Source organism: Salvelinus sp. IW2-2015, unplaced genomic scaffold, assembly GCF_002910315.2.
Source record: "Salvelinus sp. IW2-2015 unplaced genomic scaffold, ASM291031v2 Un_scaffold356, whole genome shotgun sequence".
NCBI lineage: Eukaryota > Metazoa > Chordata > Actinopteri > Salmoniformes > Salmonidae > Salvelinus > Salvelinus sp. IW2-2015.
Window position 1 is genome coordinate 312,650 of NW_019942547.1, and position 26,268 is coordinate 338,917.

The following is a 26,268-nucleotide window of genomic DNA, read 5'->3' on the forward strand; positions in this document are numbered from 1 at the left end:
CACTAGTTGCTGACAGGTGTATAAAATCGAGCACACAGCCATGCAATCTCCATAGACAAGTCARTTCRYAAAATGTATGCCCTGCTAGAGCTGCCCTGGTCAACTGTAAATGTTGTTATCGTGAAGCGGAATTGTCTAGGAGCAACAACGKCTCCGCCGCGAAGTGGTAGGCCACACAAGCTCACAGATCGAGACTGCTGAGTACTGAAGCGAGTAAAAATTGTCTGTCCTCAGTTGCAACGCTCATGACCAAGTTCCAAACTTCTTTATTTAACTGTTATTTTACCAGGTGAGTTGACTGAGAAAACGTTCTCATTTACAGCAACAACCTGGGGGATATTCACAGGGGGATGAAGGAACCAATTGTAAGCTGGGGATGATTAGGTGACAGTATGAGGGCCAGATTGGGAATTTAGCCAGGACACAGGGGTTAACACCCCTACTCTTACAATAAGTGCCATGGGATCTTTAGTGACCACAGAGAGTCAGGACACCCATTTAACATCCCATCCGAAAGACAGCACCCTACACAGGGCAATGTCCCCAATCACTGCCTTGGGCTATTTGGATATTATTTTAGACCAGAGGAAAGAGAGCCTCCTACTGGCCCTCCAACACCACTTCCAGGAGTATCTGGTCTCCCATCTAGGAAGTGACCAGAAACAACCCTGCTTAGCTTCAGAAGCAAGCCAGCAGTGGGATGGAAGGTGGTATGCTGCTGGCTCTGGAAGCAACGACAGCACAATAACTGTTCATCGGTAACTTCATGAAATGGGTTTAGACGCACACAAGCCTAAGATCACCATGCGCAATACCAAGCGTCGGCTGGAGTGGTGTAAACTCGCTGCCATTGGACTCTGGAGCAGTGGAAACRCGTTCTCTGGAGTGATGAAWCCCGCTTCACCATCTGGCAGTCTGATGGACAAATCTGGGTTTGGCGGATGCCAGTAGAGCGCAACCTGCCTTAATGCATATTGCCAACTGTAAAGTTTGGTGGAGGAGGAATAATGGTCTGGGGCTGTTTTTCATGGTTCGGGCTAGGCCCCTTAGTTCCAGTGAAGGGAAATCTTAACACTACAGCATACAATGACATTCTAGATGATTCTGTGCTTCCAACTGTTGGCAACAGTTTGGGGAAGGTTCTTTCCTGGTTCAGCATGACAATGCCCCAGTGCACAAAGCGAGGTCCATAAAGAAATGGTTTGTCAAGATCAGTGTGGAAGAACTTGACTGGCCTGTAGGGAGCCCTGACCTCAACCTCAGTGAACACCTTTGGGATGAATTGTATCGCAGACTGTGAGCCAGGCCTAATCGCCCAACATCTGTGCTGACCTCACTAATGCTCTTGTGGCTGAATGGAAGCAAGTTCCTTTCACAATGTTCCAACATGTAGTAGAAAGCCTTCCCAGAAGAGTGGAGGCTGTTATAGTAGCAAAGGGGGGACCAACTCCATATTAATTCCCATGATTTTGGAATGAGATGTTTGACGAGCAGGTGAGCACATACATGTTATTTAGTATGTGTATCAACCTACTGGTAAAGCTATTTTGGTTAGTACACTATACAAACTGTCTTATGTAACCATTCCAAACATAACATATCATACTAATTTGAGTCATATATTTACGTTGACTATGTTACGTCTTTGAGGCCMGGCTACAATACAATRGCCTGGTAGGATAAAGCCTATCAATAGGGTTGGGTTCTGGTCTTTCAAGCAACATGATCTCACGTTTTCCCCCCAAGTCAAATAAAGACAGAAGAAAACCTTAGGTAAGGTTGATTCCTGTCACGTGGCGGGTAGGCAGGTACATAAGGTAGAGGGGGAGGAGTCACCTCACCATAGGATTGACTGTTAGTTTCTGTAATCTCCACCCCTTCGGTGCTAAGGAAATTTTAGAGCAGATTTACATGAGCTATTCACAGTCTACAGCTCGAGCCTATAGGAACTTGTCACTCAGGATTGGCTTTACAGGCAAATTCTTCACCACCTACCTTATTTTCTTCTGTACAGCGTCCAACAGGAGACTGCAAGTGTGGTAAATTAGTACTTTTCTTTCAATTGTTATGCATTGWTTTGTGAGGATTTATTTTTGTTCTGAAGATATTTTTGCGTTTGATATCGCATTGGTTTGGATGGTGGTGTGCAAGATGAACTAGGTGGTTAGTTGATTGGCTTTGGTCTGTGTTCTGCAACTATGCAAGAGAATAGGGCTCATTGTTGATCTAAGGATATATTTGCTGTTTACAATGTTTTACATTCCTTTTGAGTCTTATCGTTGGAGGAAATTGCCAGTWAAAAAAAGGTGAACTGTARGCTTGGAGGTTCTAAATTAGCCTAATTGGTTTAACAATTCTAAGCAGCTATCACCTATCACCTCACCTGACACACGGCTTCTGCTTTTAGATATCTGCGCTGTCATAACCACACGAATAGACGCATGTTTTAAAGATATTGGACAGATTTTCAAGATACCTTCCCAGGGTTTTGATAATCACCATAGCCTAGGCTAAGCTCGGTTACACTTAGCTTGTGGGCACTGATGCAGGCACATGGAGAAATCCAACTGTMATCAAGTCAACTGGATGTATATGGAATCATTTGCCTCGTGCAAAGTATTCATCTTTCAAAATCAATATCTATTATGTTTAATTAAGCAATGATATTGATTTATGTGAGATTGCCATTCAGCGATAGAGYTGCTGAGATTTGATTTTCAACAGGACAGGACTTTAAAAGTCAGCGAGTTTACAAGTACTAGAGATAGCTGGGTAGGATTCATCTGTAAGGTAACACAGCTGTATTTCATTTATGGTTAGGCCAATGTACAAACACACCAACTTGAGGATATMCATTAGATTGGAAAGAAAATAGTGATCTATCGCAGTGTTTCTCAAGCCCTGGTCYGTGAGCGGCACCGGTCCCTGGGATAGTGCTGAACAATCCCTGAAACCAATTTAGCCTGTAGTAATGTGCCAATTTTTATTTAAGCAGCCCTCAAAGAAAGAAGGACTAGGCCTATAGCTTATTGGTCCCTGGTAGGCGTACAGTAAATGTTGATACACAGGGCTTGTACACTGAGTGTACAAAACATTAAGAGAACCTTCCCAATATTGCATTGCACCCCCACACCCCTTTGGCCCTCAGAACAGACTAAATTAGTCGGGGCATGGACTCTACAAGGTGTCGAAAGCATTCCACAGGGATGCTGGCCAATGTTGACTCCAATGCTTCCCACAGTTGTGTCAAGTTGGCTGGATGTCCTTTGGGTGGTGGACCATTCTTGAAACACACTGGAAACTGTTGAGCGTTGCAGTTCTTGACACCTACTACCATACCTCTCAATTGTCTCAAGGCTTAAAAATCCTTCTTTAACCTGTCTCCACACCTTCATCTACACTGATTGAAGTGCATTTAACAAGTTACATCAACAAGGCATCATAGATTTCATCTGGTCAGTCATGGAAACAGCAGCTGTTCAAAATGTTTTGTACACTCAGTGTATATAAATCGAGGCCTATAACTTAGTCTAAACCAAGGTTCACATTGGGCCTGTTGATATTTCTACAGATATGAGGATTTACCTTGTAATAATCCTCTCTCTTCCCCGTTTGTGTTTTCCAGACACTAATATGAGGAAACCTTTATATGCCCCAGACCCTGGAGAACATCAGGGGCCAGTCGGTTGTTGTGTTTAGAGGACTATGCTCTCCTCGACACCGTAAGGCAAGCGCTCGTGCTAAGCCAGCCAGAGCAGCCTCACAGCCAGCCTGAGCCTCAGCCTCCACCTATGCAACAGCGATGGAATTGATGCTCCCAGGTGCTGACATGGGGCCCCAGAAGGACTCCTTCCCCCTGAGCAGAAGGCATCACTACCTCCACGTCCGGAGAAAACTGAGGCCCATAAGGATTCTAGCTTTCGTCCTCAGCATTGTGACTCTCAGCACAGTCTTCTCATTGGGTGCCTTCCAGTGGACTACTTCTTCTACTGGGCTTGATGGAAATGGAGGTGATCTACTTTCCTCCTCCCCCGCTGCTATGTCCGGGGGAGACCTACTGCAGTYGGCCCCCCGCAGAACTCTGCTCACCATCAAGCACCAGGGAGGCCACAACGTCTCTATGATGGAGGACATGCCCGTGGCCATGAAGTCTTCCATGGATGAGATGGGGGACTACCCCACGGATCTCTTCAACCTGGAGCAGAGAAGGCAGGGGGCTGTGGGTCTGCACATGTTTGGGATGTTGTACATGTTCATCGCCTTAGCCATTGTGTGCGACGAGTTCTTTGTCCCGGCCCTAACTGTGATCACAGAGAAACTTCAGATCTCGGACGACGTTGCCGGGGCAACCTTCATGGCGGCCGGGGGTTCCGCCCCAGAACTTTTCACMTCCGTCATCGGGGTGTTCATCTCCCACAGCAACGTGGGCATAGGAACCATTGTGGGTTCGGCCGTGTTCAACATCCTGTTTGTCATCGGGATGTGCGCGTTGTTCTCCAAGGAGGTTCTCCAGCTGACCTGGTGGCCCCTCTTTAGAGACGTCTCCTTCTACATCATTGGTCTGTTGATGCTCATCCTGTTTTTTTTGGATAACCAGATCTTTCTGTGGGAAAGTATCGCATTGCTGATGTGCTACGTTTGTTATGTGACATTTATGAAGTTCAACGCACATGTAGAGACCTTCATAAAGAGTAAATTGGGCCAGAATCAAGTGGAAGAGGTGGAGGCCGCTCCTAAGGTGAGTTTTGCCGCCACCTTTTCCTCCCCAGATGTATTCYTMACTCACGTTCCTTTTGCTTTTGGCAGGAGGCTGCTCGCGTGCAGCGTAAGGGAAGGGTATTTAAAAGTTGTCCTGCGGGCCAGGTAGACGGACAGACGCCAAACCTCTGCCTGCCCAGGGATTAACATTGGGTTTAGCTGCATGTCACCTGTGCATGGCCTCACAGAGATGGCCCTCCCTATTCGTGCTGACTAAGTCAAACCACCAAGCAGGTCGCTCCATGGAGTCTTCCATCCACTCTCATATTAAATACCAGGCCTCTGAGCCCTTTGCAAAGCTGGGTCACCGTACATACAGCACTCGCAGTAGTCAGTCAACTAACTTTACGCAAATCTAGTTTTCCCTTAAACGTTTTAAACATACTACTATACACAAGACACATTTACACAGCCAATGTTTAGGAAATGTATATGCCATTTAAGTAATAAATATGTAGACTTTTTATCTTCTTGATGATGGATACTGTAATTACACACCATTTATTGACTTTGTCATTAACTTCGACATTCATCGACCTATAGGAAATCGGTTACACATTAACTGGTTTACTGAATTCAGTGGTCTGTGGTTATCTGAGGGAGTTTTAAACATTGGAACCAACCAGCTGTCGACATATACCAGGAATTGTCAATATCTGTAATGGGCTGCAAATGGGGGAGGGTGGTTGCTCTGACGAGGTCTCAATGTTTGGAGATTCCAATTCTTATTATCAACATGGCTCCAGAGGGTAGTTTGGTGTGGCCACATTTCTTCAAAGTATCGACACGTTTGAGTGGATAGGCCCAACAATGTGCACTGCACAGTGTGTCCCCTTGAACCAACTTCTCAACAGCTGCATTCATTCAACATCTCTTCATGACCAGAGTTGAGATAAAGACAGTAGGTTAAAGTAGCTTGAGCACTCATCGTTTTCTTAAAACTCCCACGTGTACTTCATTATCAAGATCGGCTAGCTAGTATTTTTCCAGAAATGCTAGTCCTAATGTAAGAAAACAACAACAGCCCAACTTCAGATTTTAAGGAGGCTATACATACATTTCCATGGGATAAAACATTTAGGGGCCGACCCCAAAAGACACGGCGAATAAATTGATGTGCGTTAGATATAGATCGAATACATAAAAATAAAAAAATGCATCATTATCATTCAAAGCTCTACTGTTGTGACATATCTCCTACATGTGTCCGACCTGCTGTGTTCTTGTCTTTGTCTTCAGTTGGAGTCTGATTCATTGCTCTCAGATGTTATATACTCAGAGTCACACTCTTACGGAGCCCAGGTGAACCCTAGCTGGATGTTGGCTGTGATTGTTAGGGCTTACCTGTAGCTTTTGACTTGTATTGCATCCCAATTCCAGATCTTCAGGGGTTTATACTTTAATACTACTGTGCAATTTGGACTAGATTATAGGTCTCTATTTGGCATTTAGAAGAAAATAATATCCATATGTACTAATTATTATCATCGTCACACCACATTGAGACACTAGGTATTGTAAAGAAATATCTAGCAATGAGGTTTGATATATGATTCCAGCAAGCAGTACTTTAAAAACACTTAGTTAAATTCATTAATGATAACTAAGTTACGAGCCATTTTTTTATAAATATAAGGACCAATGTTGTAGTGACAGCAACATTTAGTGGGTAGCAGCAAACTTTGCTCTTACATCTTCACATAACATACAGTATCTGATCAGTAGTTATTTGATGTGTGGTACTCTTACATCTTCACATAACATACAGTATCTGATCAGTAGTTATTTGATGTGTGGTACTCTTACATCTTYACATAACATACAGTATCTGATCAGTAGTTATTTGATGTGTGGTATGTTCAGTTTACACCTCGGATCTTAACGTTGAGATGCAAGTGCCATTATTAAACCCAACTTGAAGAGGTGGTTACTATTTCTATCATCAAGGGGATATAAAAACTCTTGTTTGTATTCCGTCCTTCGGAGAAAACTGCCCTGTTCACAGGAAGTCTCTCATCCTTGTACTGGTCTGACTCCTCAGGACTTTCTTTTAACCAGCCAGCACATGATGTACGACTTGCTTGCCCTCATATGTCTGTAGTTCTTAAGTAATCCCTCTGCAAATCCTCCAATCCATTTACCACAGCTAATTTTAGCCAGGTGCCACTGCTGGTGTGGAGATCAAAACTCACCCAACACTAGGAAAAGTTAAAAAAAAAAATGTTAACCAATTGTGTCTATTGTTTTGTCATTCAGAGTAAAGTCTGTGCTTTTAACCCAAGCCATATATATGTAGAGAGAGAGATGTATAAATATGTAAGATGGTGGAAGTCAGGAAGAACTCACTCTACTTGATTATTCTAAGACTCCAATCCTTCTTAAACCCTTTACTGATTACCATTTGTGACGACAGCAAATATAAAGCGACAGACTCCTGGGCCCCGTTGCCCAAAAGCATCTCAAGGCTAAGTGCATTGTTAGAACCCTCGTAGGGGCATCGTTGAAGCGCCGAGCTGTTTTCCAAAACCATCGTTAGTAAAGTTGCACTTGAAAACGTTCGTTATTTACCAACTGCCTCCTGACCACTCGTACAACAGCTAAGTGTGTCGTTAGATGCTTAATTGTCCTTCTGCGTTACTTTATAGTTACTTTATACACAGAAGATCTCCACTAAACATATTGATGCTATCTGAATCTTCTGTGACCAGCYGCCGATAACTTCAGAACGAAGCTGCAAATTTGCCAATGTTTTTGCAATTGTTACAAACAAGCAAGGGAAACAAATATTCTTAAATGAAAAACAAGATGACTGCATTAAAATATAAGTACAGTCTAGACCTATATATTTAAACCATACTGAAATCAATTTCATGTTCAATCAGTTTTTTGTTGTTGCTAATTCTAGGCTACTGTATGCAATTGCCTCAATATATTTAATGTTGTGTAACATGTGCGAAATACCTCATTTGTGATGTAGTGCATTATTATAGGGTTAGCGTTCAAATAATCTGCCTCAATATTTGCAGCCATAAGGGATAGATATATATATATAGGAGCTGAACCGTCGTCAGTATTGTGGAATAATTATACTGTTAAAGTAAGACTTGGAAGGCGGAAGAGAGCTGCCGTTCTGTCGATCCTATGAGTATCGATACATGATCCAACAACACTGAACGTTTTGTGGTGTTTTGGGAAATGCATATGATCTTCAGCTGCTATAGGATCGATGCATCGTTAAAACACTCCTAAACTTAATGCTGCATTCTAGCCAAGTGGAAAGTTGGTATTTACCACATATGACTGGGRAAATTATATTAAATGCCCCTCCAACTCGTAATTAGTAGTAGGAAACTTGTCTATCATCGCGGAGCGCCAACTCATGCTACATGCTGACCTCTGACGTCACCTACTAAGGAAATAACAGCATTTTCAATAACAGCATTTTCGGCAGTTAAATGTAACAACTAAACATGACTTTTTTGAAGCAATCTATTAACATGGTTTTGGAACACTATAATTTGTTTACAAGCATGATAGCTGTAGCTATAGTTTATGGTCGACGCAGCTTGTTGGCCATTAGCCAATCAACGTTTCTTGACAAAGTTCAAAGCACGTGAATGCCTGATGCATCCAACTGTATTTATGACTTCACAACTTACGTCTTTCCCACTTGGTTATGAACGCAGCATTAGTTCCAATCTCTATCGGGAATCGGGCCCTGGGCATTATGTGACTAACCTGCTGCAGCTGACTGACTGACTAAAGCTGAAAGACTAAAGACACAGATGCCTACAGTGACTCAAAGAACGAGCAATGAACAGTAGAGGATCTTTTCCACATTACATTTCTCTATATCCACTATATATACACACTGAACAAAAATGTAAACACAACATGTAAAGTGTTGGTCTCATGTTTCATGAGCTGAAATAAAAGATTCCCAAAATGTTCCATATGCACAAAAAGCTTATTTCTCAAAAATGTTGTGCACATCCCTGTTAGTGAGCATTTATCCTTTGCCAAGCTAATCCATTCGCCTGACAGGTAGGGCATATCAAGAAGCTGATTAAACAGCATGATCATTACACAGGTGCACCTTGTGCTCGGGACAATAAAAGGCCACTCTAAAATGTGTAGCTTTTTCACACAATGTCTTGAGGGAGTGTGTAATTGGCATGCTGACTGCAAAAATGTTGAACAGAGCTGTTGCCGGAAAATGTAATGTTCATTTCTCTACCAAAAGCTGCATCCAATGTTGTTTTAGAGAATTTGGCAGGACGTCCAACTGACCTCACAACCGGAGACCACGTGTATGGTGCTGTGTGGGCGACCGTTTTGCTGATGTCAATGTTGTGAACAGAGTGGGGTTATGGTATGGGCAGGCATAAGCTATGGACAATTAACACAATTGCATTTTAGCGATGGCAATTGAATGCACAGAGATACCATGACGAGATCCTGAGGCCCATTGTCGTGCCATTCATCCGCGGCCATCAACACATGTTTCAGCATGATAATGCACAGCCCCATGTCGCAAGGATCTGTAAGCTGAAAATGTCCTAGTTCTTCCATGGCCTGCATACTCACCAGACATTTCACCCATTGAGCATGTTTGGGATGCTCTGGATCGACGTGTTTGACGGCGTCTTTCAAAGTTCACGCCAATATCCAGCAACTTCGCACAGCCATTGAAGAGAAGTGGGACAACATTCTACAGACCACAATCAACAGGGGCGGCAGGTAGCCTAGTGGTTAGAGCATTGGAACAGTAACCAAAAGGTTGCTAGATCAAATCCCCGAGCTGACAAGGTAAAAATCTGTCGTTCTGCCACTGAACAAGGCAGTTAACCCACTATKCCTAAGGTGTCATTGTAAATAAGAATTTKTTCTTAACTGACTTGCCAAGTAAAATAAATAAAAACAGCCTGATCAATTCCATGTGAAGGAGATGTGTTACGCTGCATGAGGTAAATGTTTGTCATACCCGATACTGACTGGTTTTCTGATCCATGCCTGTACTTATTTTAAAAGGTATCTGTGACCAACAGATGCATATCTGTATCCCCAGTCATGTGAAATCCATAGATTAGGGCCTAATTAATTTATTTCAATTGACTGATTTCCTTATGTAACTCAGTAACTCAGTAAAATCGTTGAAATTGTTGCATGTTCGGTTTATATTTTTCTTCAGTATAATACACTAGCGTATAGTACTTAGAATGACGCAACGTATTGGGAATGCATTCTAAATAGTATGCTAGTATGGACATTGGAACTCATGCGTAAGAGCTTTTGACTAGCATGATCTGACTGCACTCGGAAGTGTTTTCCGGCTAATTTTCTTTTGCAAGAGACAAGAAGACTGCATGCTTATTTTGCAGGGCAAAATTCTCGCTGACGTTTTAGATAGAAAGCAACCACCAGTGTTCACGTATTTCCATCAACATTTTCCTCTCAATCATGCTTCTCAATGACATGTAAATGATTGTGGACCATGTTGTAAATGTCCATGCTTCCATAATCTTTAGTACAGGGCTCTCCAACCCTGTTCCTGGAGAGCTCCCGTCCTGTAGATTTTCACTTTAACCCTAATCAAGCGCACCTGATTCTAATAATTACCTGGTTGATAAGCTGAATCATGTTAGTTACAACTGGGGTTGGAACGAAAACCTACAGCTTTCCAGGAGAAGGGTTGGAGAGCCCTGCTTTATTGTAATGTTTACCTTAATTGTGAGGGTTCACTTCCTGTGCTAAACCCCAGGGCCACAACTGACCAATCAGCTACACTGCGTTTCATTGTCTCAGAAATAGGGTTATGCKCCAATCTTTATTATTAATTGTAACCAAAAGTGTACTTGTATTGTTATTGAGTTAACTTCTTTCCCATGACGAAAGGTTACCGGTAACACGCTTAACATGTTATTCTATATCCAAGATCTTCTATATCCAATGGACACTGGAGCCCTTAAGGGTTGTAACGCCACCCAAGTAACAACCATTATTCAATCCAATACAGAATAAGTGTAATAAAAGTGTGAGGTTCGAATCAAACGTCACATTGTGACATGTGAAGGTTGTTATGAGAGTTAACATGAAGGGGTTGAAATTACTGTTCTAAATACGGTTATCTCTGTGGATTAATCCTCTCTAAGTCTGGGAGCTTGGCGGGTCAGGTGGACACAATTGACTTCTGCCTTGCAAGGATACTTGCAGAAACTCCCGGCTTCGCAGAAAGCCTTGGCTGGCTGGCTGTCAGCCTTATGGCATTTACGGCTACAGTATACTGTGAATAATAGTTATTTTCGAAAAGCACCACGTGTCCTTAGTAAAAGATCTTAAGATCATTTGATTGGCAGTTTGAATTAATTACACTTTAATTAATCGCATCTACATAACAAGGCCAGTTAACCCACTGTTCCCCGGGTGCCGAAGACGTGGATGTTGATTAAGGCAGCCCCCCGCAGCCTCTCTGATTCAGAAATGTGGAAGACCACATTTCAGTTGAATGGTGCAGTTAACCTGCAGTGCAAGTTTGATTGAATTCTAGGCGTAGCTATTACCTGTTATCGAGGCACTGAAAGAAGTAAAAAGGATGCATTTGATATACATGTTGATTTTCTCTTTCAGATATTTGTTTTAGTACAGTGTGTGCATGTATGTATGTCCAGTTTGTATGTTTATGTATGAAGAGTATGAAAACCTGCAAATTCCTCTCCAAGCCATTCCCCAGCATTTTGGTAAATATTGTTTTAGCTATGAGGACATGTCTAGTGTTTGATTGCGCTTTCTACAGCAAAAACACTTTGTGGAATAGTACTTAAAAGTAAGCAAAAAATAAGTATATTTCCATCATTATTGCAGAGGTATAAAGGGAGATAGGGCGCCCGAGCTACTTGATATAAAACATGGCAGTGATGTAAAGATCCCTATTAATCAATTAACTTCAATTACCCTGTTTGTGGATCAAATGGATCACCCTTTAGTGCATTGTTTACTCAATCCAGATTCTGTACTCGAGACATCTATGCCTCTGTTATCATTTTGGCAAGAGTTAATAACTATCAATTTGATGATGTTCTTTAATGATATTAATCACAGTTCATCCTGTGCTCTTGTGTTCTTTTTGGTATTTGTTTTTATATATGTAGACTCATACATAATTCACCTCAAAATGTTTGTCAAGATAGGCCTACAGAATTTGTCAAATCATTATTTGTTCTTTATAATATCCCTTTCCTGCAGTCAAATAACCAAATCGCTCTCGTGGCCTCGTTGGTGGAATGTTAAAATGTTTCATAATTTCATAATTAAATCAACATAAAAAAAATAATTCTACACAAAATATCCAGTGTTTGTATATCAATGGTTTTTGTTATATTTAAGTCTTCTGTGATGCATAAAAGTGTATATTTGGGATGGAAACTCAAAACTGAATACATTTCAACTCTATATCTGACATGGTACAGGTGTCTTCTTTTTTTTAAAGCCCATAACCATGTGTGTGAGGTGTAATATATTTGTTTCAAAGTAGATTTGTTTAAGACTACCAATAAACACTGTGTGACCTATTTTGTTACTGCAGTAAAGGGTTAATGCTATAAACTATAGCCAGTATAAGGCCAATGACTTTTCAGTTGAACAAAGATGGATTTGTAAATATTAATTGCTATATTTGTATTGCGTCTACCCAATTTGTGGCTATGCCGAAAACCTTGAGTATTCTCCAAACCCACTCCCTCCTGACCTAGGTGGGAATTCTGTTAAGAATCTATTTCTACACTTTCCTGTCGACGTCAAATCCAAAATCAAACGCATTCTCACATACACAGTTTACAGCAGGTATAAAGGTGCAGTGAAATGCTTATGTGCTCGTGACGATAATGGCGCCCATTTCAGACCACATGACACACGGCAGACCAACTGTTAAGCAAACTGGTCGGAGTGTGGTGAGAACGGGACAGGTTGGAAATGTGGCGGTGTTTTGGCGGTGGGTTTCAGAGGGATAAAACTCACCATGTCTGTACATTTGACATTTTAGTCATTTAGCAGGCGCTCTTATCCAGAGCGACTTACAGGAGCAATGGTTAATGGCTTTGCTCAAGGGCAAACGGCAGATTTTTCACCGAGTCGGCTCTCGGTTACTGGCCAATGTTCCTATGCTAGAGTACCTGCCTCCCCACAGTAAGCCCGCACAATGCAAACCTCAGCAGTTCTCCATCTTGCCAATCCATCCGTTCCTAACCCTAAGCCTCCGGCAGCAGATGCTCTGCAGGTTATTAGGCTCAATCCTAATAAATAACCTGTATGACCGTTAGGGCCATGTGAGCATTAGGCAACAGCACCGTCGGGATAGACACAGCACAGGGCTTAGCCTGCCTTACTGGAAAGGCCTAAGTTTGGGCGCTCACATGGCTAACGCTCATCCGCTAAACTTTGAGAGACAGCTACTAGTGGCTCTGGATGGATCTCCCTAGCCCCAACGAAATCCTAACTAGACGACATGAATCGGTCTACATTGATGCAAAACGGTTGTGAAATTGGTGTCCCATTTTCTGGTAGACAAACAGCAGGGCTGTTCAGGGTTTTCAACTCTGCTAATTGAAGAAATAGTTGAAATTCATGATTTTTTTTTTATTGGTAATCATAATCTAGAATTTTTACAAATTGAAAACATACAATAGTTCACAGTATGGCTAACACTTGGCCTATGTCTGCTTAGTCAAATTGCTCCTGTCACTCAGACTTTAGCTCCTATAATTCAAGATGCTCCTTCTTCCATTTTTAAAGGTGATACTATTAGGATTGTCGTGTATTCTATTCCTTGTTTTGGTGGTGTGAAGATACGTCGTTAGCGATAGTATAACCAGGTGTCTGACCACAGCAAGCTGCTGGGGTGTTTCATAGTTTTGTTGTCTTTGCGCAGGGTTTCATTTAAGTTATTCATTCCATATCATTGGTTTACAGTGCCTTCATAAAGTATTCAAACCCTTGACTTTTTACACATTTTGTTGTGTTACAGCAGAATTTAAAAATGGATTACATTTAGATTTTTTTTGTCACTTCCTACATGCAACACATGATGTCAATGTTTTTCACATTTTTTCAAATTCATTAAAAAGGGAGACCTACTGCTTGCTATGGTATCATACTGTACCTTACATTCCAAACAAGAAAAGCAGTACGCTTTCTCAATTTAATTTCTCTCTCAAACAGTTGTGGCAGATGGGATTCTGTCTCCACAACTGTAAAGTATATGTCCTCTGAAGAACTGTTGGCTTTTAGATTAGAGGAGCTGCATCTGTAGGTTTCAAAGCTTTATGTCTTCCCAGCTGCCAAGTATCCCAGCTGCATTCCAACCTGTACTTCTCGATGGATCATTTTGAAACCGGCTTACCTATTGACAGTTTGATATCCTGATAATTTATCATGACGACTGCTTTTATTTAAATCCTTAGGCCACATTGTCTTGTCAATAACTAGCATTTCTTGGCAGATGATATTTTCTGTTTAAGTGCGATTTTGTGAGACTTCATAACATGCACGTCTTTACTTCTTTCCTTTGAAGGAACCACGGGTGACGACGAAAACAAGTTGACGGTATGTTTATGTTCTGTTGTGGCATCTTAACCTGTATTTAAGTATGAATATCCAGTGTTCTTAAGCAAGCACACAAAGCATGTTGCCATAGACACAATGCTGCAAGAATACAATGAAATGTAAAGGTCCACAAATGCGTGAGATAGTTTGCGCCAGAGGCAGGTATTTAGAGTGTTGGGCCAATGCCGTTTCTGCATTATGACACATTTACATGACACTTCAACATGGCCCCACGTTAGCTCCCCACTAACGATGAATTACTTGGGGAATATTAAAAAAAACATTAATAAAACTGAACGTCTAGGAGCATTATGATGCTTTACATGACACTGCAACATTCTATAGCAGCCATGTTAGCTCCTCATTAACATTACATGGGCAATATTTAAAACAATGCTATGTAACTGAACGCCAAGATTTAGAACAAAAGTTGACCCAACTTCTCTAAATATATGAACTCTCTAAATTATGCCGCTGTTTTGCACCACAGCCACTGCATTATTGACACTCCGCACTTGACACGTCAACTGTGCATTCACTGTGTATAACACTTTGTTCAACTGCGTCATTGTTACACCACTGTGTACAAAGACGCATATGCATTGTGAGCTCAGGGTTGGGGTCAACCCTGGAAAGTAAAATCGAAACTCAATTCATGCATTGAATTTCAGTTCACTTGACTGAATTGAAAACCAAATTGACTCACCCCTGCAGTTTTAGATTAGAGCTATGTATTGAAGCTATAGATGATCTAGTATTGAAGCTATAGATTAGAGCTATGTTATTGAAGCTATAGATTCTCATCTGGTATAGAGACGTTAAAGCAGCCTATGCCCTTGGTCTCTACTGCAGGCCAAACCCCGTCTCCAGAGAGGAGGCTCAATCGGCTCTCACAACACCCTGATGAGGAATAGCATCTTCCAGCTCATGATCCACACACTGGACCCCCTCAGTGAGGGTGAGGGACTGGGGGGTAAAACAACGGGTTTTTTGTCACACCTTCAATATAGACACACTTCCAATATTTATATTTGATGTATTTGTTTCAATGTGTTTCTGTATTAGACATGTTTTCACAATTTCTCATTAATGGAAACGACGTCAAATATTTGTAATGTTTTGTTTTATGTTTCCATTAGTGGGGAATCCGTAGCTAGGTTCAAATCGTTAGGGTTTATCACTGACTCTATGCAGCAATGATTGTGTTTCAGGGCGATTCAAAGAGAAGGCCTCCATTCTCCACAAGATGGCCAAACAGAAATGTCAAGATGGCGGGGAGGGGGAAAAACCCAACGGTGTCGCAGGTGAGCTTTACATTTTAAATGTACGTAAATGTTAAATATGTTAAAATACTTTATACGTGTTATATACTATATTATAAACTGGGTGGTTCCAGCCATGAATGTTGATTGCCTGAAAGCCATGGTATATGAGACCGTATACCATGGGTATGACAAAACATCTATTTTTACTGCTCGAACTACATTTGTAACCAGTTTATAATATCAATAAGGCACCTCTGGGGTTTGTGATAAATGGTCAATATACCACACCCCCTCAGGCCTTATTGCTTAAATATACTGTATATACATAATATATATTGTATAACATTCTCCAGTGACTCTCACTGTCTCTCCTTCAAGTCTAACTCCTGACCTCTCTCTCTCTCTCTCTGTCTCTCTACGCAGACAAAAACATCCCCAACAGTTCCAACGTAACAGTGGAAGTCACTTCCCCTGCAAACGGCGACGTAGGACCGGTAGGCTTTGTCTACCAAGTACCTCCAAAATCAGTGACATGATGTTTAAGAGAGTAACTGACACACACTGGATGAATTAGTTCTGTTTAAAATCAAATATATGTTTTATAGCCTTGGTATTTCTGTCACTGTTTCTCTCTAACCCCCCACTCCTCTCTGTTTGGTAGGCTGAGGAGGAGGAGGAAGATGAGGATGCTCCTCTGAGTTTGGAGTGGCCGGCGACGAACCGCAAACGAATAACGTATCTCCTTATCCTCCCCATTGTCTTCCCCCTGTGGCTCTCTCTGCCCGATGTCAGGAGAAAGGCAAGTGGAGCTGCTATTCTCCTCAGACTACATTAACATTTGGGGTGTAGCTACGATTGGTTGATTGATTTGTGAAAATCTATGACTTTTCAAAAAAGGACATTGAACGTTTTCATAAACTTATCATAAACTTTTTTTTTTTTTTTTTTGCAGACTTCCACAAAATTCTTCCCCATAACTTTCATTGGTTCCATCTGTTGGATTGCTGCCTTCTCCTACCTCATGGTGTGGTGGGCTCATCAGGTAAGCCCCTCCCTGACACCTGTCACTTTCATTCTGAGCCAATCAAAACATAGGGTTTGGTGTCAATCATTACCTCACCTCACCTTTGGCCTTTTGATTATGGTGGAAGCATATCAGTCTGTGTGACCACGACACATAATCAAGAGCCAACCAATCCAAACAACATCCAGTCATTCGATTGAGTTCCAGCCGTGTCTATCGCCAGACGTAATAACGCCAAATCTGATTCTTCGTCTTTGTTTGAACAATGTAGTTAACCCATTTTCACTCTCAGGTTGGAGAGACCTTCTGGATTACAGAGGAGATCATGGGATTGACCATATTAGCAGCTGGTACATCAATCCCTGATCTAATCACCAGTGTCATTGTAGCCCGGAAAGGCCTTGGTGACATGGCTGTGTCCAGCTCTGTGGGCTCCAACATATTTGACATTACCGTGGGGTAAGTCGGTCCAAAAGCACATTTAAAATGCTGTTTGCATGAATGAGTCCTCTTTTCAAAATGTTTTCTCGGGCAAGCTCTATTGCTGCACATTTGAAATGTTACAGTAGCGTTGCACAGATCTATGCTCTTTTGCGTGACAAAAATGTCAACCTAGAAGTCAAAGGATCAACTGCAACTATGTTTTCACTTTACCACCATAWAGTCTACTCTAGACAGTAACGGTACATGTGATTTCTCTGTTTCTCCTTCTACCCTTGCAGCCTGCCGTTCCCTTGGCTCATCTACGGCCTAGTCAATGACTTCAAGGCGGTGCAGGTGAGCAGCAACGGCCTCTTCTGCGCCATCGTGCTCCTCTTCCTCATGTTGCTCTTCGTCATCATCTCCATCGCCTCCTGCAAGTGGAAGATGAGCAAGGTTCTGGGAGGCCTCATGTTTTTACTGTACATCTTCTTCCTGGTAACCAGCGTCATGCTGGAAGACAAGGTCATCGCGTGTCCCATCTCCATCTGAAGGCCCCTCTTCAACCCCAACCTCCTGGAAACACAAACACACCTTCTCTCTCGCACACACATACAGTAAACACAATCATTTGATCCTCCCGTTATCAATGGGGGCTTCCATTGGGAGGAGCAGTAGAAAACTAGCCTGACTTGATTGATTGATTTCAAATGCCCGAGCACAACCTGCAAATTATCATTTGTGAACTTTGAGCAGGGCAGACGGACCTGTCGATGAGCGATTGATTCACGATGCTACTGCCCAATGGGATGGGTTTCTCTCCACGTCACATGACCACATCCGAGAGCTTCCTTTGGTTTAAATCCGTCGTTGACTGACAAACAGGCGATTGTAATCACGCCCATGTCGGAGAGTAGGGGACCACGTCTGGTTACTCCAATCCAGAGGACTATGTGATATGATTAGAGAATACATTTGAATTAGTCAGGTATCAACTGTCCATCGGTCAAAAACGTTGACGGGCTGTATGAAGTGGAGCTCTGGAAAAGGTCCTGCATTGTCCTAACCAGAAAGCGGAACCTGGCAGAGAAATGGAAGAGAAGTTCAACGGATGCAAGAAATATCAAGGCATGAGGAACATGGTTGGATCCACCAACAGGTAGATCAAAGAGCAGCTCCTCAGCTTTCATCGAGTTTACCGAACTCCAGTAAATCGAGATCAATTTGCACAGGTCCTTGTTATAAGAGTGTCTGAAGATTGCGTGGATCAAGTGGAAGTGTTTTTCTTGATTTTTGTAAATTAGTTTGTTGTATTTATATTACAATTGCTTAATTTGCAAAGCCCAAAAGGTTTTTGTTCTCAAATCAAAATCTAGAATTTGTACASTTTTGATTTGGTTTATAACTGTTACATGTTTGTATGAACTTGCAAAGTGAAAGGTAAACGTGTAAATGAAGAGAAAATGGTAGTAATATGACGAGGGTGGTTTTGTTTGGGACAATTTTGTTAAGTAAATACAATGTAGTATTTGTAATTTATCTTCTGTTTCTTAAGCCCAACCCATATTTTCAAAGTTGTTTAACATTTTATATTACATATATTACATTTAATATTAAGGTAAATTCAGTTGAGCAAATCTATTGTACCTAATGCTACAACGTTTTTATGGTTGAAAATGTAACAATACCATTTTTTTCCGGTAAAAGATATATACACAGTACTTCACTTATTCTATATGCAAATCAGCTGAGGAACATGACAAATGTAAATAGTTAAAATGGTCGACAGGTGTGATGTAGGGACACGCTATATTAAATCACTTTCAGTGTACAACCCCGTTCAATCAAATGTATTTATAAAGTCCTTTTTACATCAGCAGATGTCAAAGTCCTATACAGAAATCAAGACTAAAACTCCAAACAGTGCGGATGTAGAAGCAGATGTGAAAGTGAAAAATATGTGAAGGGGTTGTGAACTCTGTACAAATGATCAGTTTTCCATGTTTGATGCAGTTTGTATGTTTCAGAATCATATAGAGATATAAATATATATTTTTTTATACGTTATTTCTTTGCTTGTTTTCTCTGTATAATAGAGCAAACAGTAACATGTATATCTGAATAACATCCTGTTATTTTCTCTCACTTTTGATCAACTGAACAGAATAAGGGGTTTAAGATTTTATATTGACCAAAGCAAAATAGCATGTGAATGATATTCTTAGAATAATCAATAGTTCTACTCTGTAAAAAAAATCTATATGTTTCTTCTCCACTATAAGATCGATCATAAAACATGTCTAACTATTTAGTTGCTTCAGAATTGTTACCTTACCATTGCTGTATGGCGCTTGCCCTTTGACTGGCAACGGCAAAACATATCTCTATCACAGGATTCTCCAACCATATTCCTGGAGCGCTACCTAGGTTTTCAATCCAACCACAGATGTAACTAACCYGAGTCGGTTTATCAACCAACTAATTATTAGAATCAGGTGCGCTAGATTAGTGTTTGAGCGAAAATTCACAAGACTTTAGCGCTCAAGGAACAGGTTTGGTCAACTGATCTTGCTGCTCTAGCACCCGCTCTAGCACATGAAGCATACAGTATGTGCATTACCACAATTAAGTTGTTTTCTTATAAATAATTGTTAAGATAACAAGTCCAATTTTGCAATACTTGTACCATAATAGTGACTTGTTATATTATCACATCCTAGTGGGCAAAACTGGTGTAAAATATGTCTTTTCGAAAGAGATGTGTSGTGGAAACAACGTATTTTGAACCATATTTGCTCACTGGGATATACTATATGTGATTTTTAACAATAATTGAACCATCTGAGACTGATATGGCAAAAAAATAAAAATAAATGAGCTACTATATTGACAACTAAAATAATGGATTATCTTTGTTAAAAGATTTTCCATGTATTACTGTAACCCCCTTCACTTTTTGWTAATTTCTCTAAGCCAATTTCATCATTGTCAATTTGTTTTCTCTCGTGTATGCAATGTTTATGCATACAAACAGTTTGTAAACTGTAATGTAAACTCAAAAACATGATAATTCCATCTTATGTTTATACCAATATCGCTTCCACTGCTTTAGAGTTTAATGTTATTGATATGTATAGAACATGTTTAAATTACAGATAACTTAATGACTTTAGACATCCACGTTGCATTAATAAAGAAASCACTTTCATATACTGGGTAATTTCTTGATCTTTTTTCAATGGATGTTATGCGTGTRTAACATTTAATGTATGGATGAGTAGGAAGGTAAAACGGTCAATATACAGAACTATATGGACGGTGTGGAAGTCTATCATAATAATACAGAACAAACAATGAATGGCAATGCTTTTATATTTCTGTTACATACCATATATTTAAGTATGAATCATGTATATGAATCATAATCATGTATACTTGAATCATGTCAAATATTGTAAAAATCATATCAGTCATTCTGTATAAAATGTCATATGATAATAAATGAACATTTGTTTGAAATGTAGGTGTAAATTGCTTTGTTTCAGAATCAAATCACCCAAAACTAACCTATCAAAACTATCCAATAAATGTCCTCTACAATATAATATATAAYATACAAATATTCATTATTGAGTGCAATGGTGCATACATTATTGATTTGGTTACCCAAGAATACAAATTTGATATGCACAAGTACATAAACCAGTATCTCCACCTAGTGGTTAAAAAGAAACACTGCAACCCGGGCCACAGTCAGATGGAAAATATTGAAATAGAAATGGCATGAATAGTGCTGTTAGGATTCCTTTTTCTACTTGTCAGAGGCATCTTTGTTCTTCTGAACGTTCCACAAAGTTTCTCCCTGCTGAACGCACCCCTGATTGTTGGTGGTAGTGGTGGTATTTGTAACATAATTTCGAAAGGGTTTTCTAATGATCAAATAACCTTTTAAAATTATAAACTTGGATTAGCTAACAAAACGTGCCATTGGAACACAGGAGTGATGGTTGCTGATAATGGGCCTATGTACGCCTATGTAGATATTCCATAAAAAATCTGCCGTTTCCAGCTGCAATAGTCATTTACAACATTAACAATGTTTACACTGTATTTCTGATCAATTTGATGTTATTTAATGGACAAAAAATGTGTTTTTCTTAAAAAACAAGGACATTTCTAAGTGACCCCAAACTTTTGAACGGTAGTGAATATAACACACAGTGTTAACTGGAATCACTGACTTTTTTTGCAGTCAGTTCCAGACAGGGGAAATTGTTGGCATCGCATGAGGCAACTTTGAAGAAGGGCACATCAAGCTCATCCAGGAACTCCACAGCCATCTAACAAGCGATGCAAAGCAGTTGGGATAGTCATGCATGTTTTGCTTGAAATCCGGAATATAAACACAGTCACAGCAGACGAATTCAGTCARAATTTAAGAATGTCTCTTCATTTAGCTTCCATGACCTTGGCCATCTTGATCATTTTCTTTGCGATATCAATATCTCCCTGATGGTTCTGTCCAATTTCTGCAATAATGAGACAGGGGTTAGTGTCACGATCGTTGTTGGAAGGATGGTCGGACCAAGATGCAGCGTGGGGTAGGTTAATCATTTTTTATTTATGATAACCGGCACAAAACAAGAAAGCGTAACAAACGAAACGTACAGCTAAAAAGCAACAGTACAAAATCAAGATCCCACACACAACAGGTGGGAAAAAGGCTGCCTAAATATGATCCCCAATCAGAGACAACGATAGACAGCTGCCTCTGATTGGGAACCATACCAGGCCAACATAGAAATACACAAACTAGAGTACCCACCCTAGTCACACCCTGACCTAACCAAAATAGAGAATAAAAAGGCTCTCTGTTTCTGTTTACCTTATGGAACTGTCAGTTGGCAAGAGCACAAGAAAATCTAGGACCAGGCAAAAAAATGTGTGCCTTCAGAAAGTATTCACACCCCTTGACTTTAAAAAAAATATTGTGTTACAGCCTGAAGAAATGTGGCAAAGCATTTCACTTTTTGTTCTGAATACAAAGTGTTATGTTTGGGGCAAATCCAATACAACACATTCCTGAGTACCACCCTCCATATTTTCAAGCATAGTGGTGGCTGCACCGTGTTATGGGTATGCTTGTAATCGTTAAGGACTTGGGAGTTTTTCAGGATAAAACAATTAACGGAATGGAGCTAAGCACAGGCAAAATCCTAGATGAAAACCTGGTTCAGTCTGCTTTCCACCAGACACTGGGAGAGGATTTCAACTTTCAGCAGGACAATAACCTAAAACACAAGGCCAAATCTACAGTGGAGTTGCTTAACAAGAAGACAGTGAATGTTCCTGAGTGGCCGAGATACAGCTTTGACTTAGTGTTCACTCAGGGGTGTGAATACTTATGTAAATCTTTGGCCTGAATGCCAAGCGTCATGTCTGGATGAAACCTGGCACTATCCCTACGGCGAAGAATGGTGGTGGCAGCATCATGCTGTGGGGATGCTTTTCAGCAGCAGGGCCTGGGATTCTAGTCAGGATCAAGGGAACCTGCTCTAGAGCGCTCAGAACCTCAGACTAGGGCGAAGGTTCACCTTCCAACAGGACAAAGATCTTAATTAAACAGCCAAGACAATGCAGGAGTGGCTTCGGGACTCTCGAAATGTCCTTGAGTGGCCCAGCTAACTAACGTAAGCTACGTTACTTCAGCTGCATTGCAAGGCAAGCTTACACAATTGTACATTCAATTTGCAGTAAATGGTTTAGCTAGCTAGATTCGACAGGGACGGGTGGCTTGCGTCAAATTTGTCATTGGAACCCCTCGATAGGATTGGTCATATAAAAACCTTTGGACCCAAATGCAGAATGAGTGCTCTAACTCCCCCTTGTGGTGGTGTGGAGCAATGAAGCCGTGACGCTGGGTACCTCTTAAATCCCGCGGTGTAAGCTCGCAACTTTTAAAGGAGGAACCACTAAGTACGTAGAGGGCTTGATAGATTCGGGAGCAGCAGGTAATTTTATCGATCACCAGCTAGTACAAGCGCTTGACATTGATCTAACACCTGTCACCCCTCCCTTAAGGATTACCACCCTGGACGGGCAGCCAATGGGCACGGGCTTCATCACGCACCTGACACAGAGCGTCACCCTSCAGATTGGAGTCTTCCACACCGAAACCATTCAACTCATGGAACTCTCATCCCCCGAGCAGCCACTTATCCTCAGACAACCCTGGTTTTGTCGTCATAACCCTGCCATATCGTGGCGACAAGGTGAACTACTGTCCTGTTCTTCTACCTGCTTCACCAGTTGTCTCAGCCTACCCTGCAGAGCCAMCACCATTGAGGACTCTGCCTCTGCAGTGCCAACCACCATACCATCTGCATATGCCCAGTACAGCAATGTCTTCAGCAAAATCAAGGCCTCCACTCTGCCACCACATCGCCCAGGGGACTGTGCTATTGACTTACTCCCTGGAGTGTCCCCACCGACGGGCCGTGTTCACCCCCTATCTATCCCGGAAAATGAGGCAATGGAGAACTACATTGATGTGACACTCAAACGGTTTCATTCGTCCTTCTTCCCCGGCTGCATCCAGCTTCTTTTTCGTTGGCAAAAAGGACGGTGGTCTCCGTCCATGTATTGATTACCATTCCCTGAATGACGTCACGGTCAAGAACTGTTTCCCTCTGATCCCAGAGACCTTTGAACAAGTGGGCCGCGCCAACATCTATACAAAACTCGACCTGCGAAGTGCATATAACCTTGTCCGTATACGTGAAGGCGACGAATGGAAGAAGGCCTTTATCACCGCACGAGGGTACTACGAATACCTGGTCATGCCCTACGGCCTTACTAATGCCCCCGCCGTCTTCCAATCCTTTATGAACAACGTTTTCCAGGATATGATCAACCGCTTTCTCATCATCTACATTGACATCCTGATTTACTCCCACTCCCTGAAGGAACATATACAGCATGTGCAAAAGGTTATTCAATGGCTTCTTGACCATAACCTTCATGTGAAAACTGTAAAGAGCACCTTCTATGCAACGTTGGTAAACTTCCTCGGTTTCGTACTGACACCTGGAGGGGTCAGCATGGCTGAACAAAGTCACTGACGTCACTAACTGGCCCAAACCCACCACCGTTAAGGAACTCCAATGTTTCATTGGGTTCTCCAACTACTATCGCCGGGTCATTCGGAACTTCAGTTCTACTGCCACTGCCCTTACCAGCCAAAAGACCCGGACCCTTGAATGGACTGATACCGCCCTGACTGCTTTCAACAACTTSAAACGCSTCTTCACCTCAGCTCCTGTCCTTCGCCATCCTGATCCGACCCTTCCTTTCACCCTGGAGGTGGATGCCTCCGRAGTAGGAGCCATACTCTCTCASYGGGTGGGAACACCTAYAAAATCACATCCCTGTGCCTTYTTCTCCAGGAAGTTATCCTCCGCTGAGAGGAATTACRATGTGGGGAACAGAACTCCTCACCATCAAGCTGGCCCTCGGAGTGGCGCCACTGGTTGGAGGGCGCACAACATCCCTTTCTCGTCCTAACAGACCATCATAATCTGGAATATATCAGAGGGGCCAAGAGGTTAAACTCCAGACAAGCCCGCTGGGCTCTTCACACGCTTCCATTTTCTTGTTACTTACATCCCTGGAAAGAAATGTAAAAGCTGACGCTCTCTCCTGCCAATTTGACCTTCCGACCAGTAACTCAGACCCTACACCAATTTTTCCTTCCTCTTGCATTATGGGACCGGTACAGTGGGAGGTTCACTCTGCCACACAAGAAACCCTGACCTCAGACCCGGCTCCTCCTGAGACACCAGCTGGAAAGAGTTACGTACCAGCAGCTGTTAGACCCAAACTGTTGCAATGGTGCCACACGTCCTTCGGGTCAGGACATCCGGGCGTTACATGAACCACCAAACTTATAGCCCGTAAATTCTGGTGGACCTCACTGGCATCCGACGTAAGGGATTACGTACTCTCCTGTCCAGTCTGCGCCCAAACCAACAGCCCTCGTCTTCTCCCTTCCGGTAAGCTTTAACCTTTGCCAATCACTCACAGACCCTGGTCCCACATAGCTGTTGACTTCATCACAGACCTTTCTGAATCCTCTGGTAACACCACCATCCTTGTCATAGTAAACTGTTTTTCAAAAATGTGTTGTCTGGTTCGTCTTCCTCATTTACCTAACGCCATGGAATTGGCTGAGTGTATGTTCCAGCAGGTGTTCCGTCTGTATGGGATTCCCGGAGGACATCGTCTCTAATCGCGGGCCCCAGTTTGTCTCCCGGGTGTGGCAAGCCTTATGTGACCGACTGGGCGCTGCCCTCAGCATCTCCTCTGGGTACCATCCCCAGACCAACGGTCAGACGGAACGCCTGAACCAAGAAATGGGGAAGTACCTCCGCCAACAATGTTCTGCCTCTCCACACGACTGGAGTCGGTATATGGCCTGGGCCGAATGCGCTCAGACGACTGGTTTCGGTGTAGTGAGCGGGTATGGGAGACCACTCACCGGCATCTGCAGGAAGCCTCTAATACCCAGAAACGCTTTGCCGACAGACACCGCCGACCTATGCCACTCTTTCACCCTGGACAGCGTGTGTGGCTCTCTACCAGAGACATCCGCCTCCCCTGCAAAAAGTTCTGTCCTCGCTTCATTGTTCCCTTCATGATACCCTGGGGGGGAGGGGGGGTTACTGTATTTATTTTCTTAGTCAACCTTGTGTTCTGTTTCGTTGTGTTCTTCAACGTAGCCCTGTCTTTCATTTTTGTTCATTGATTTCACCTGTGTTAGTTACTCACCTGGTCTCATCGGCTCCTTATTTAGTTCAGTTCATTCTGTTTGTGCCTTTCTGGTATTGTTCATTTTAACTCTACCAAGCCTCTTCCTAGCTCGTTTGTGAGAACCAGTTATAGCCTTCAGTCCTAGTTGATTCACCTGCCTGTTTGCCTACCTGTGTATGACCATTGCTTGCCTGTGACCATGATTCCTGCCTTCTGCGAAGGCGAAATAAACACCTGCCGCGCCCTGCGCGTGAATCTACACCTTTTTCTTGCTGAGTATTCATTACAATTTCAACTCGCATGCTTTTTGTTTCATAATTGTAACTAAGGCAATCCACAAATAAAATAGATTTTACACATCTGTGTTTTTTTTTCATTTTTACATAGCCCACAGTA

At 42.1% G+C, this 26,268-nt stretch overlaps 1 protein-coding gene across 1 annotated transcript; it reads left to right on the forward strand.

Moving 5' to 3' along the window:
• The first annotated feature begins 1,940 nt into the window (after nucleotides 1-1,940).
• On the forward strand, nucleotides 1,941-20,587 carry LOC112068283 (sodium/potassium/calcium exchanger 2-like). The gene is made up of 10 exons (XM_070438091.1): nucleotides 1,941-2,039; nucleotides 3,626-4,742; nucleotides 14,324-14,355; nucleotides 15,208-15,328; nucleotides 15,567-15,659; nucleotides 16,044-16,114; nucleotides 16,282-16,419; nucleotides 16,573-16,662; nucleotides 16,937-17,103; nucleotides 17,367-20,587. The coding sequence occupies exons 2-10, from the start codon at nucleotides 3,803-3,805 to the stop codon at nucleotides 17,614-17,616; spliced, it is 1,902 nt and encodes a 633-aa protein (XP_070294192.1). The 5' UTR covers nucleotides 1,941-2,039; nucleotides 3,626-3,802; the 3' UTR covers nucleotides 17,617-20,587.
• The last annotated feature ends 5,681 nt before the right edge of the window (nucleotides 20,588-26,268 follow it).